This window comes from Mustela nivalis (assembly GCF_964662115.1).
Source record: "Mustela nivalis genome assembly, chromosome: 3".
Lineage (NCBI taxonomy): Eukaryota > Metazoa > Chordata > Mammalia > Carnivora > Mustelidae > Mustela > Mustela nivalis.
The window spans coordinates 110,701,804-110,716,611 of record NC_139022.1 but is presented as its reverse complement, the minus strand read 5'-3'; the positions used below and the strand labels follow the sequence as shown (position 1 = coordinate 110,716,611).

The following is a 14,808-nucleotide window of genomic DNA, read 5'->3' as shown; positions in this document are numbered from 1 at the left end:
CTGCTGTTTAGTGTGGCCACCTTCATGAATTATCTTAGTTGGATCTCCTGGTTAACTTGTCCAGCTCTTACATCAGTACGTGCTACTTCATCATGCACTTTCATATTCTGGAGATAGCTTCCTTAAACCTCATGAGCAAAACCTTGCCAGTTTCAAACTTTTCTTCTGCAGCCTCCTTACTTCTCTTAGCCTTCAAGAACTAAAGAGAGTTATGGCCTCACCCTGGATTAGGCTCTGGCTTAGGGGAATGTTGTGGCTAGTATGATTTTTTGTCTAAACCACTAAAACTTTCTCTACATCAGTAATAAGTCTGTTTGCTTCCTTATCACGTGTGTGTACACTAGAGTAGCACTTTTAATCTCCTTCAGCAACTTCTCCTTTACCATCAAAAGCTGCTGTTTGGTGGAGGAGGCCTTTCAGCTTATCCTGGCTTTCAACATGTCTTCCTCAATATGCTTAATCTTTTCTAGCTTTTGATTTAAAGAGATGTGTAACTCTACCTTTCACTTGAACACGTAAAGGCCATGGTACAGTTAATTGGCCTAATTTAGTATTGCTGTCTGTCAGGGAATAGAGCCTCCCAAGGAGAGAAAGAGAAATAGGAAATGCCAGTCCATAGAGCAGTCAGAACACACACATTTATTAAGTTTGCTATTTTATTTGGGCATGGTTTGGGGCACACCAAAAACAATTACAATGGCAAACTAAGGCTCATAAAGATTAAGTAACTTGCTCAAGATATCAGAGCCAGAACTCAAGCTCTGATGAAAGGACTCCCAAAACCACCCCTATAATTCTAGATGATACCACCATTCACCTGCTACATGACTGTCAGGAAACCCCTCCAGGCTTTGGTTTTCACGTTAACAAAACTGAACTGCTAGAAAAGATTAAATGAAATAAACTAAGTACTACTACTACTACCACCACTAAGTGATAATACCTATTCTCACATTATAAGAGCCTAATAATAGTAGCTGCTGTCATTCTATTATGTATTCTACACCATTCTACAAAGGTGGCTACTGTTATTCTACTATTATTCTATATTCTCTTCAATTACCATATGCACATTATTCTTTAGTTATTTTACTGACAATGGAATTCTAAACAAAATTTCAGTATTAATATTTTAAAGGCTAATCTTTTCTGTCTCATATGCTAAAAAATTTGGTAACATTTACCAATTGCTTAACCTGCCCAGCAATCTAGCTTCAGGAATCTATCCTCAGATATGCCTGCACATGTATGAAATCATGTAGGTACAACACTGCTTACTACAGAATTGTTTGTAACAGCAAAAGATTAGAAACAACCCAGGTGTTCATCAAGAGAGGGCTGGCTAAATACATTTTAATTATGTCCATATAAAAGACAGGATGCCAGCCTTTTAAAAGGACAATAGAAAAAACAAGAATGAGGAGGCTTTCTCTGTACTGATACGCAAAGAACGCCACAATCCATATTCAGTCAAAAAAGGAAAGTGCAATGGGGGATAAAAACAGTCTTTTCAAATGGTGCTATGACAACTGGATATCCACATGCACAATAATGAAGTTGGTCCTCTACCTCAACATATACAAAAATTAACTCAAAATGGATCAAAGATCTAAATGTAAAAGCGACAACTATAAAACGCTTAGAATAAAACAAAAGCATAAATCTTCATGACGTCGGATAAAACAATGGTTTCTTAGCTGTAACACCAAAAACACAAGCAACATAACTAAACATAAATAAATCAGACATGGTTAAAATTTAAAATTTTTGTGCTTCAAAGGAAACCATCATGAAAGTGAAAAAAACCATAAATGGGGAAATGTGTAAATCATATACCTGTTAAGGGATTTCTATCTAAAATATATAAATAAGTATTCAACTTAATAACAAAAAAACAAATTACCCAATTAAAAAAAGGCAAAAGATTGAAACTAACATTTCTCTAAAGAAGGTATTCAAATGGCTAATAAGCATGGGAAAAGATGTTCAATATAACTGGCCATCAAAGATGGAAATCGAGCCCACAGAGATACCACTCGACACTGACTAAAATGGCTAATTAGTAGAGGGACACTAACAAGCACTGACGAGGATGTGGACAAATCAGAAACCTCATTCACTGTTGATGAGAACATAAAATGGTACAGCCGCTGCGTAAGAGTCTGGCAGTTCCTGAGATGCTGAAGTATACAGTTACCCCAGGATCCAGCAATTATACTCAAGTATACAACCAGGAGAACCAAAAACACATATTTACACAAAACTTGTACAACTTGTACAACTAAGTTCATAACAGCATTATTCATAATAGATGGAAAGCAGAAACAACCCCAATGTTCACTTGATGCAATCAATAAAATGTGGTGTATCCATACAATGGATTATTCTTCAACAGTAACAAAAAAATTAAATACTGACACATGCTATAGCATGGATGAGCCATGAAAAATTATTCTAAATCAAAGAAGCTAGTCATCAAACACTACATATTGCATTATTCCTTTACATTATGTTTCCAAAATAGGCAAACCTATAGAGACAAAAAGTAGATGAGTGATTGCCTAGGATTGGGTTGAGAGTGACATTTAAGAGGCATAGCGTTTCTTCTGGGGGTAAGGAAAATGTTCCAAAACTGATTGTGGCAACAGAGGTACAACTCTATGAACATAACAAAAACCACTGAGATGCACACTTTAAAGGAGTAAACTGTATGGTATATGACTTGTATCTCAATAAACCTATTTTTAAAAAAGGAAATGAAGTACATTGATGAACCTTAAAAACACTATTAATGAAAGAAGCAAGAAACAGAAGACCATATTTGATATGATTCCATTTATATGATCTAGAATAGGCAAATTCATTGGCACAAAAAGTAAGTTATGATTACCAGAAGGTAAGGAGCAAGGTGAATGGAGAGTGACTCCTAAGGGACATGGAATTTCTTTTGGGGGTAATGAAAATGTTCCAGAATATAGATAGTGATGGTTGTATAATTTTGTGAAGATAACTAAGAACTAAATTATACACTAAATTATACACTTTAAAAGGATAACTATTATCCTCTGTGAATTACACCTCTACTTAAAAAAACAATTAATGAAAATCAGCTAAGCTTTTAAGTTAAAAACATAATATACTTATTCACAAATTTTGTAATTCTCTAATATATACGCATATAATTTCACATTTCCCTTTTCTGAAATGCATATTAAAAATAGTCTTTCGTGCCCATCTGTTACTCAGTAGTGTACAAAAAATTTCTTCATTGAATTCCTATATTCATGATGGGTCTTAGTAGATTTTTGACACCTTAACAATTTCTTTTTTTTTTTTTAAGATTTTATTTATTTCTCATAGAGAGAGAAGCGAGAGCAAGCACAGGCAGACAGAGTGGCAGGCAGAGGCAGAGGGAGAAGCAGACTCCCCGCCAAGCAAGGAGCCCGATGTGGGACTCGATCCCAGGACGCTGGGATCATGACCTGAGCCGAAGGCAGCCGCTTAACCAACTGAGCCACCCAGGCGTCCCAACACCTTAACAATTTCTGACTTAAAATCAATTCTGGGCTCACTGCTAGGATAAATGAGGCAGAAGAAAGAATTAGTGATATAGAAGACCAAATGACAGAGAATAAAGAAGCTGAGCAAAAGAAGGACAAACAGCTACTGGACCACGAGGGGAGAATTCGAGAGATAAGTGACACCATAAGACGAAACAACATTAGAATAATTGGGATTCCAGAAGAAGAAGAAAGAGAGAGGGGAGCAGAAGGTATACTAGAGAGAATTATTGGGGAGAATTTCCCCAATATGGCAAAGGGAACGAGCATCAAAATTCAGGAGGTTCAGAGAACGCCCCTCAAAATCAATAAGAATAGGCCCACACCCCGTCACCTAATAGTAAAATTTACAAGTCTCAGTGACAAAGAGAAAATCCTGAAAGGAGCCCGGGAAAAGAAGTCTGTAACATACAATGGTAAAAATATTAGATTGGCAGCTGACTTATCCACAGAGACCTGGCAGGCCAGAAAGAGCTGGCATGATATTTTCAGAGCTCTAAACGAGAAAAACATGCAGCCAAGAATACTATATCCAGCCAGCCTATCATTGAAAATAGAAGGAGAGATTAAAAGCTTCCAGGACAAACAAAAACTGAAAGAATTTGCAAACACCAAACCAGCTCTACAGGAAATATTGAAAGGGGTCCTCTAAGCAAAGAGAGAGCCTACAAGTGGTAGATCAGAAAGGAACAGAGACCATATACAGTAACAGTCACCTTACAGGCAATACAATGGCACTAAATTCATATCTCTCAATAGTTACCCTGAATGTTAATGGGCTAAATGCCCCTGTCAAAAGACACAGGGTATCAGAATGGATAAAAAACAAAACCCATCTATATGTTGCCTCCAAGAAACTCATTTTAAGCCCGAAGACACCTCCAGATTTAAAGTGAGGGGGTGGAAAAGAATTTACCATGCTAATGGACATCAGAAGAAAGCAGGAGTGGCAATCCTCATATCAGATCAATTAGATTTTAAGCCAAAGACTATAATAAGAGATGAGGAAGGACACTATATCATACTCAAAGGGTCTGTCCAACAAGAAGATCTAACAATTTTAAATATCTATGCCCCCAATGTGGGAGCAGCCAACTATATAAACCAATTAATAACAAAATCAAAGAAACACATAAACAATAATACAATAATAGTAGGGGACTTTAACACTCCCCTCACTGAAATGGACAGATCATCCAAGCAAAAATCAACAAGATCAAAAGCTTTTGCACAGCAAAGGAAACAGTTAACAAAATCAAAAGACAACTGACAGAATGGGAGAAGATATTTGCAAACGACATATCAGATAAAGGACTAGTGTCCAGAATCTATAAAGAACTTAGCAAACTCAACACCCAAAGAACAAATAATCCAATCAAGAAATGGGCAGAGGACATGAACAGACATTTCTGCAAAGAAGACATCCAGATGGCCAACAGACACATGAAAAAGTGCTCCATATCACTCGGCATCAGGGAAATACAAATCAAAACCACAATGAGATATCACCTTACACCAGTCAGAATGGCTAAAATTAACAAGTCAGGAAATGACAGAAGCTGGCGAGGATGCGGAGAAAGGGGAACCCTCCTACACTGTTGGTGGGAATGCAAGCTGGTGCAGCCACTCTGGAAAACAGCATGGAGGTTCCTCAAAATGTTGAAAATACAACTGCCCTATGACCCAGCAATTGCACTATTGGGTATTTACCCTAAAGATACAAACGTAGTGATCCAAAGGGGCACGTGCACCCGAATGTTTATAGCAGCAATGTCCACAATAGCCAAACTGTGGAAAGACCCTAGATGTCCATCAACAGATGAATGGATCAAGAAGATGTGCTATATATACACAATGAAATACTATGCAGCCATCAAAAGAAATGAAATCTTGCCATTTGCGACAACATGGATGGAACTAGAGCATATCATGCTTAGCGAAATAAGTCAAGCAGAGAAAGACAACTATCATATGATCTCCCTGATATGAGGAAGTGGTGATGCAACATGGGGGCTTAAGTGGGTAGGAGAAGAATAAATGAAACAAGATGGGATTGGGAGGGAGACAAACCATAAGTGACTCTTAATCTCACAAAACAAACTGAGGGTTGCTGGGGGGAGGGGGTTTGGGAGAAGGGGGTGGGATTATGGACATTGGGGAGGGTATGTGCTTTGGTGAGTGCTGTGAAGTGTGTAAACCTGGTGATTCACAGACCTGTACCCCTGGGGATAAAAATATATGTTTATAAAAAATAAAAAATTTAAAATAAAAATCAATTCTGGGGCACCTGGGTGGCTCAGTGGGTTAAGGCCTCTGCCTTCAGCTCAGGTCATGATCCCAAGGTCCTGGGATCAAGCCCCGCATCAGGCTCTCTGCTCATCGGGGAGCCTGCTTCCCCCTCTCTCTCTCTGCCTCCCTTTCTGCCTATTTTTGATCTCTGTCAAATAAATAAATAAAATCTTTAAAAAAAAATTTAAAATCAATTCCTGGCATTCATACCAGAAAAAGAAAACTTACACTCACATAAAAATTTGTATCGAATGTTCATAGATGCTTGATTCATAATAGCCCAAAACTATAAACTGCCCAGATGTCCCTCCACAGGTGAACTGTTGAGCTTTGAATGTAAGCACCATGCAGTGCCACTCAGCAATAAAAAGTAATCAGCTATCAATACATTCAACAACTTGGATCAATCTCACAGGGCTTATGCCAAGTGAAAAAGGCCAATCCCAAAAGGTTACATATGTATGGTTCTATTTATGTACCATTTTTGAAAAGACAGAATTTTAGAACTGGAAAGCAGATTAGGGATTGTCAGGGGTTAGGAATGGTGACAGAGCAATGTAGTCTGGCTAGCAGTGGATGTGGTCATAAAATGACAACAGGAGGCGTCCTTGTGATACGACTGTTTCGTACCTTAACATGATAATGGATCTATCAATCTAAACACAAAGAGTACAAAGAAAACTGCAGCACTGTGAGCCAAATCTGTAGACAATATCAACAACAGTATCACGGTTGTGATACTCTACTACAGCTCTGTAAAATGTTACCACTGGGGAAAACTGTATAAAAGATACATCTATGTCAAGGGTAATCTCTCCACATTCTTTCTTACAGCGACATGTGACTCTACACTTATTTGAATGAGAATTTTAATTTTTAAAAAGTACAGATCAATGTTCATATATAACTACTCATGGAGTAGAAGTAAAATTTTATTTGGTGATACTTACATAAAGGAACAAAGAAGGAATACTGAAAGTGGTTATCTTAGGTTGGGGAAAAGTGGGCAAATAGGATAGGAACCACTTTTCAAAGCATTAATTTTCACAATATTTTAGATTTTGAATCATGATCATATTACCATCAAAAAATAAGTAAAATATTTAAAATATCTTTGGATAAAAAGAACCTTAATTTAGCATTCTACTACTTTGGAAAGTACTTCAATTTCAGTTATCCTTACCTCTAACCTCTGTGTCTGATCCTTGCCCAAAAGGTCACGGACTTCTTCATTATATATTTCCAAATAAGACACTCGAACCAAAAATCTATAAATAAAACATCATTTCATAAAGCATAAAGAGCCGAAAAAGTTTTAGAATGTGTTCAAATGTGTTTATAAGTTTTATACCTATATGTCTCTCTTATGTTTGTACTTCTCAATATTAGAAAATAAAAGAATTCTCTTTTACCTTGTATCACCCTCTGCTTTTGCAATATGACCAAATATGTGAGCAAATGAATTTGGAATGATTCCTCTAAGTTCAGGAACAGCTCGAACGCCTTCCATGGTAAAAGTTTTGCCTGTTCCAGTTTGTCCATATGCAAAGATAGTCCCTGAAAATGATGAAGAGAATCAATCACTTTTTAGAGTCTAATGCTACAGAACAACAGCTCTTAAAAGTAATTCCTTTGACACTGTGATGCAATTTCTTCCCTGGATTTAAAATTTATTCAAGTACAAATGTCACTTTTATTATCAGCAATATTTACTCTGTATCACAAATCAAGCATGGTTAATGTTATCAAGTCAATGAAACAGTCCTAATTATTCATAAAAAGTATCCCAAGCCCTAAAAGCAAAATTTTACATTATGGCAAATTATAAGATATTTACTATAATGTGTATGTTAATTACTTAATGTGGACATTAAATTGGAGAAGGTAGTATAATTGCAGCAACAAAAGAATACAGGTTTAGAATGGAAGGACCTCAGTGTTATCTTTTTAGCCACCTGAGCTTAGATAAGAATGTACCCAAAGACTGTCTCCTCAGTGCTAAAATGAGGACAAGAATAACTACCTGACATGAACACTAAGAACCAAATGAAACAATTTATTGCACACAACCAGAATGATACCTAGTACAGTACAAGTAAATGACAGGATTTTTTTTCTTCTTAATCCTAAAATTCATTCAAAAATACTTTTTTTTTTAAAGACTTTTATTTATTTAAGAGAGAGAGACAGTGAGAGAGGGCACACAAGCAGGAGTGGGAGGGATGTGCCAAAAGGCACTGTGCCAAAGGCAGATGTTTAATGACTGAGGCAGGCCCCTAAAAATATGTATTTTTTAAGTAAAAGCTGTAAGGAATGGGGGAGTTAAAAAATGTGACAATACAATTATTATAGGTAATTACAGACACAATTTAAACTTTCTAAATACCTAACATTCATTCATTCAGCAACTACTTAGCACACCCTGAGTAAGCACTATGCTAGCTAGGCACTAGGGACACAGTGACAAACAAGACAAACAATCCTTAATCGTATGGTATGCATCATCTTAGAAGGAGATACTGGTCAAGTATTTGCAAGCAGGATGAATGTTGGGAATAATGAATGCTGGGAATGTTGGGAATAGCTGAGAGTAAAGGGATGTAATCTAGGCAGGGTAAATGGCACAAGAAGAAAGTAGAGGGAGGTCAAGAAAGGCCGTCCAGAAAAGGTAAGGTTTAAGATACAATCTGAAATATGATTAAGAGTTAGATAGCAAGAGAGTGGATAGCAAGAAGAAAGAAAACAGAGGTTCTGAGGAAATGAAACAAGATTAGAATGGAAGAAACAGAGATGGTAAATGAAGGTGATGGGCACAGAGGTAAAGACACCAGCAGGGGCCTAACTGCACACCGCCAAGAAGGCCATACTAAGGTTTTAAGAACATATCCTAAAAGGAAAGTGAGGCCAGTTAGAGTGACAGCAGGATCGCTATGGCTACACTGTGTACAATGAGCTGGAAGAAAGGAAGGGGAGATGTGAAGAAACCAGTCAAAGAGCTGGAGTGGTTAACAGAAGGGAAAGAGAAAGGTGGTAGAATTTCAGATATATGAAACAGTTAGAAGCAACAGCACCTAGGAAATAACTGGCCAGGGGACCAAGGAAAAGGAAGAATCCAAGATGCCTTTCAACTTCTAGCGTGAACAAGGGATGTATGGCTATGCCATATACTGAGACGGTGAACATCACCAGAAGAAATGACCATTTGAAGGGAAAGACCATGAATTCAGTTGAAGGCATATTGAGCTCTAAGTGCCCATGACACACCCAAAAGCATGTGTCAAGCAGGCAGGTGGAGGGATGAGATGTATTTACCCACTAGAGCCCCTGGGAACGGGTGCAATTTCTGCAGGAGATAGCACAGTGTGAGAAGACCACACAAACAACATGGCTTTTCAACTACTTCCACCCCATGCAAGTAACTTCTTATGTCACTATCAATTTCAGACTTTCTGTGACAATCATCACAATACTTAATCACAACAGAAGACATTTTTTACACATGGGAATAAAAAAGTCTTGATTTTTTTCCTAATTCGCTAAATATTTCAAACTATGCCATTAAGAATGTAACATACTGGGACACCTGGGTGGCTCAGTTGGTTGGACGACTGCCTTCGGCTCAGGTCATGATCCCGGACTCCCGGGATCGAGTCCCGCACCGGGCTCCCAACTCCACGGGGAGTCTGCTTCTCTCTCTGACCTTCTCCTCGCTCATGTTCTCTCTGTCTCTCTCTCAAATAAATAAATAAATAAATACCTTTAAAAAAAAAAAAAAAGAATGTAACATACTGCCTTCAAAAGAGCTGAAAATATGTGGCGCCTGAGTGGCTCAGTGGGTTAAAGCCTCTGCCTCTAGCTCAGGTCATGATCCCAGCATCCTGGGATCAAGCCCCGCATAGGGCTCTCTGATCAGTGGGGAGCCTGCTTCCCTCTCTCTCTGCCTCTCTGTCAAATATAAAATAAAATAAAAATAAAATAAAATAAAAAATCTTAAAAAAAAAAATGAGCTGAAAATATGAGCCTGCAGACCACCTGTGAGAGCTGACATAACAGCTATCATTTATGGAGCATGTGCCATGAGCTAGGCCATGCATCCTCGCTGAGTTTTCACCCCAATCCTAAGAGCAAAGAACTATTTATATCCCCATACTTTAGCTCAGGAAACAAAGGCTTATAGAGGTTGAGTTACTTGTTCGATGTCATAGTAAGTGGTAGAAATAAGATGCGAACAAAATCCATTTGGCTCTAGAGCCCTTATTTTTTAAAAGTATGTAATGGCCAAATTTTTAATTCAAAACTAATCCTAATACAATTTCTATGAATTCATTAATTATATAAAGACTATGGATTCAAAAAGGATATTGATCTATAATTTTAAAGCTGAGAAATGAGGACCAGGAATCCCCTAGAATAAAAGTATGTCATCTCATTTTCAGAGATGAGATTCTAAATTTCTAGTTTTGTTATGTCCAATCTAATAAAGCTAATGCTAGCATTTCCTTCAATATGAACTTCACTTAAAACTTTACCTCTTAAGGGACACCTGGGTGGCTCAGTTGTCAAACATCTGCCTTTGACTCAGGTCATGATCCCAGGGTCCTAGGATGACTCCCACATCCAGCTCCTTGTCAGCAGGGAGCCTGCTTCTGTCTCCACCTGCTGTTCTCCCTGCATGTGCTCTCTCTCTGTTCTCAAATAAATAAAGCCTTTATCTTTAAGATTTTATTTATATATTTGAGAGAGACAGACACAGCAAGAGAGGTAACACAAGCAGGGAGAGTGGGAGAGGGAGAATCAGACCTCCTGCTGAGCAGGGAACCCAATCCCAGGACCCAGGGACCACAACCTGAGCCAAAGGCAGATGCTTAACAACTGAGCCATCCAGGCACCCCAATAAATAAAATCTTAAAAAAAAAAAACAAAAACTTTACTTATTAAAACTAGAAATGACCTAAAAATCTTACCCAACCTACCCATTTCATGACTACATCTTAAAAATGGTAGAAGGCCTACAAAAAATCTGTATATGGATGTTTACAGCAGTGTATATTCATAACTGCCAAAATTTAGAGGCAATCAAGATGTCCTGCTGTAGGTAAGTGAATTGATAAATAAACTGTGGTACATCCAGACAACAGGATATTATCAGCACACACACAAAAAAAGATAAAAGGTATCAAACCATGAAGAGACATGGAGAAAACTTCAGTGCATATTACTAAGTAAAAGAAGCCAAACTGAAAGGTTACATACTATACAATTCTAACTGCATGACATTCTAGGAAAGGTGAAACTATGGAGACAGTAAAAAGATTAGTGGTTGCTAGGTTTAGCCGGGGAAGGAAGGATAAATTAGCAGCACAGAAGTGAAACTATTCTTTATATTATAATAGTGGATACACATTATGTTTTTGTCAAAATCCATAGGATGTACAGCCCCAAGAGTGAACGCTAATGTAAACTATGAACTTTGGATGATGCTGATGTGTCAATGTATGTTCATCATTTGTAATCAATGTACCACTGTGGTGCAGGATATTGACAGTGGGGAACTTTGTATATGTCTGGAGACAAGGGATATACAGGAAATCTCTGTACTTAATTTTCCTAAAGCTGTTCTAAAGAACAAAGTTTATTAATTGAAAAAAAATGTTTTAAATGGTGGAAGGATTATGTACTTGCCACTGCACATTTGAATAATGCCAAGGAAACTACACTCTATGTTACAACATTCCTGATTTTTGTCCTTTTTAAACATATTGTTCTATGCTACTATCAACAATTTCAGTCAGCATAATAGGTGGAAAATAGGTGAAAAGTCCCTTGACATTTATATATTACTCTGTACCACATTTGTTTTTTAAAATACAGAATTCTGTTATTTCAAAACTGAGTGACACTACTGCTTCCAACAAGGATGGAGTAGTAAGGACCAGATTTACACTCTTGACTGAAAGGAAAGCAGACTAAATATATGAAGCAATAGTTTTCAAGACAATGGACCTCAGTCAACAAAGGCCTGTGACGCCCAAAAGTTGGCTAATAGATAGGCGGGCCTTTGACTTCCCAACTACCTGCCTTGTGAGAGAATCAACCACAGAGCAGGAGGGGAAATCCAAGGAGTGATGAGCAGATTTCCTGAGCAAAGAAGGAGTCCAGAATCCAGAGAGAGCAACGTGGCTAGAATTTGTAGGACGCAGTAGTGGAAAGAATAACACTATGCAGAAAGCTACAGATTCCAGAGGTCTGCAGGTCTTCTTCCATTATTTAGTGGAGCACCAAGCCTCTCCAAAGTGTGAGGAACTATCTAAATATGGGGGGAGGAGAATCATTTGGAAGGGAGAGTCCTCAATGCTCACAAAGGCCAGAAACTGTATCTGTTTAAACCAGCCAGACTGGAAAACCTCATGATGCACAGGACATCAGGTACACCAAACAAAAAGGTCTTGCCTCAGAATCAGGGGAATAACCTTAGACTGAGCACTGCTCCGGTCCTAACTAAAGACCTTTAAAAGATCAGAAAGTCAGAGAAAGACAAATACCACATGATTTCACTCATATGTGGAATTTATGAAACAAAACAGATGAACATAGGGAAAGAGAAGGAAAAATAGGATGAAATTTGAGAAGGTGGCAAACCATACATAAGAGACACTTAACTCTAGAAAGCAAACTGAGGGTTGCTGGAGGGGAGATGGGATGGGGCAACTGGGTGATGGGCATTAAGAAGGGCACTTCAAGTAATGAGCACTGGGTGTTACACACAACTGATGAATCACTAAATTCTATGTCTGCAACTAAAAAAATAAAAAAAGATCTGAAAGAAGCAGACCATTTTCAAATAACTGCCACTGAGAACAAAGCTCCTGAAAGCTTAAATGAATAAAAAAAATCAAAGAGCTAAGGTAAAATTCAGAGTGTTTGATGCCCAACCAAAATTTGCCAAGCTTGCAAAAAAGCAAAAAGATATAACTCATAATAAAGAAATGCATCAACCAGTCAAAACCAATTCAGAACTGACACAAATGTTAGAAATAGCACACAGGACTTTAAAACAGATAAAAACTATATTCTATATGTTAAAAAGTTAACTGGAAACTTTGGATGAAAGTCTGGAAGAACTTGGATGGAAGATACAAAAAGACCCAAATCAAACTTCTAGGGATGAATACTACAATGTGTGAGATGAAAAATACGATAGATAAGATTAATGGTAGACTAGACACTGCAGAATAAAAGATTAGTAAACTTCAACACATAACAACAGAAACAATAAAAAATGTAATACAGAGAAAAAAAATACAAAAAAGAAAAACAGCATCAGTGAGCTGTGGGACAATTTTAAGCAGTTTAATATACATGTTACTGCAGGCCCTAAAGCAGAGAGTGGGGACCGGAAAAATATTTAAAGAAATATGGCTAAAAATTTTCCAAATTTGATGAAAACTACAAACTCACAGATCCAAAAAGCTTAATGAACTGTAAGCACAGAAACATAAATAAAAATAAACCGTGGCACATCATAGTCAAAAAGTTCAAAACCAGTGATATAAAAGAAAATCTAAAAAGTAACCAGAGAAAGATATGTTATGTAAAGAAGAACCAATAAAGAATTCCAGTAGAACAAAACGCAAATGACAGTAGAGGACTATCCTTCAAGTATTAAAAGAAGAAACTATCAACCTAGAACCCTACATCTGGTGAAAATTTCTTTCAAAAACAAAGGCAAAATAAATACTTTCTGGACTACAAAAGCTGAAAGAATTCGTCACCCACAGATTTGCACTCTAAGAAACACTTGAGGAAGTTATCCAATGCAGAAACAATGGTACTAGATAGAACTACAGATTCCTCTTACATGAGGGAATAAAGAGTATCAAATATGGTGAGTACCTAAGTAAGAAAATATGTGTTTTCCTATTACTTAAATCTCTCTAAAAACAACTGATGGTTTAAACAAAAATAAAGGCAACGTGGTTTGGAGTTTATAACACATAGAAGTAAATGTACACCACCACCACCACAGGGATGCCTCGGTGGCTCAATCAGTCAAGCATCTGCCTTTGATTAAGGTTATAATCTGAAAGTCCTGGGATAGAGCCCCACATCAGGCTCCTTGCTCAGCAAGGAGTCTGCTTCTCCCTCTGCCTGCAGTTCCCCAGCTTGTGCACGCTGGCTCTCTCACTCTCTCTCTCCATCTGACAAATAAATAAAATCTTTAAAACACACACACACACACACACACACAAATACAAAACACCACCACTACCACCAAACTTGGGAGGAGACAACTAGAAGTATAGTTTAAAAAAAAAATTTTTACAGGTGCCTGGGTGGCTCAGTGGGTTGGGCCTCTGCCTTTGGCTCCGGTCATGATCTCAGGGTCTTGGGATCGAGTCCCGCATCAGGCTCTCTGTTCAACGGGGAGCCTGCTTCCTCCTCTCTCTCTGCCTGCCTCTCTGCCTACTTGTGATCTCTGTCTGTCAAATAAATAAAATTTTTAAAATAATAAAAATAAAACAAAAAATAAAAAATAATTTTTACTACGCAAAAAATATTATAGAATAACACGTGACAGTGAAGTGTGATATATTAGAGTTATATTATAAACCTTAAAGCAACCACTAAAATAAAACAAAGTTGTATCACTATAAGCCAACAGAGAAGACAGAATGGAATAATACAAAGGATAAGAGTATAAAGAGTGACGCCTGGGTGGCTCAGTGGGTTAAAGCCTCTGCCTCCGGCTCAGATCATGATCCCAGGGTCCTGGGATCGAGCCTCGCATCGGGCTCTCTGCTCAGCAGGAAGCCTGCTTCCCTTCCTCTCTCTCTGCCTGCCTCTCTCCCTACTTGTGATCTCTGTCAAATAAATAAATAAATAAATCTTTAAAAAAAAAAAAAGAGTATAAAGAGAAAACAAACAGCAGAACATAAATGGTTTTGATAACCCAATTAAA

General features: G+C 37.7%; 1 protein-coding gene across 3 annotated transcripts in view; it reads right to left on the bottom strand.

Annotated features, from left to right (window-relative positions):
• Positions 1-14,808, bottom strand: part of KIF3A (kinesin family member 3A) — a 55,909-nt gene that overhangs the window by 31,280 nt on the left and 9,821 nt on the right. For all 3 annotated transcript variants that reach the window (XM_082724541.1, XM_082724542.1, XM_082724540.1), the window contains 2 exons: positions 7,262-7,406; positions 7,033-7,117 (listed from right to left, as the gene is read on the bottom strand). In XM_082724541.1, coding sequence (XP_082580667.1) covers positions 7,033-7,117; positions 7,262-7,406 — 230 coding nt within the window. The remainder of the gene's footprint in view (positions 1-7,032; positions 7,118-7,261; positions 7,407-14,808) is intronic.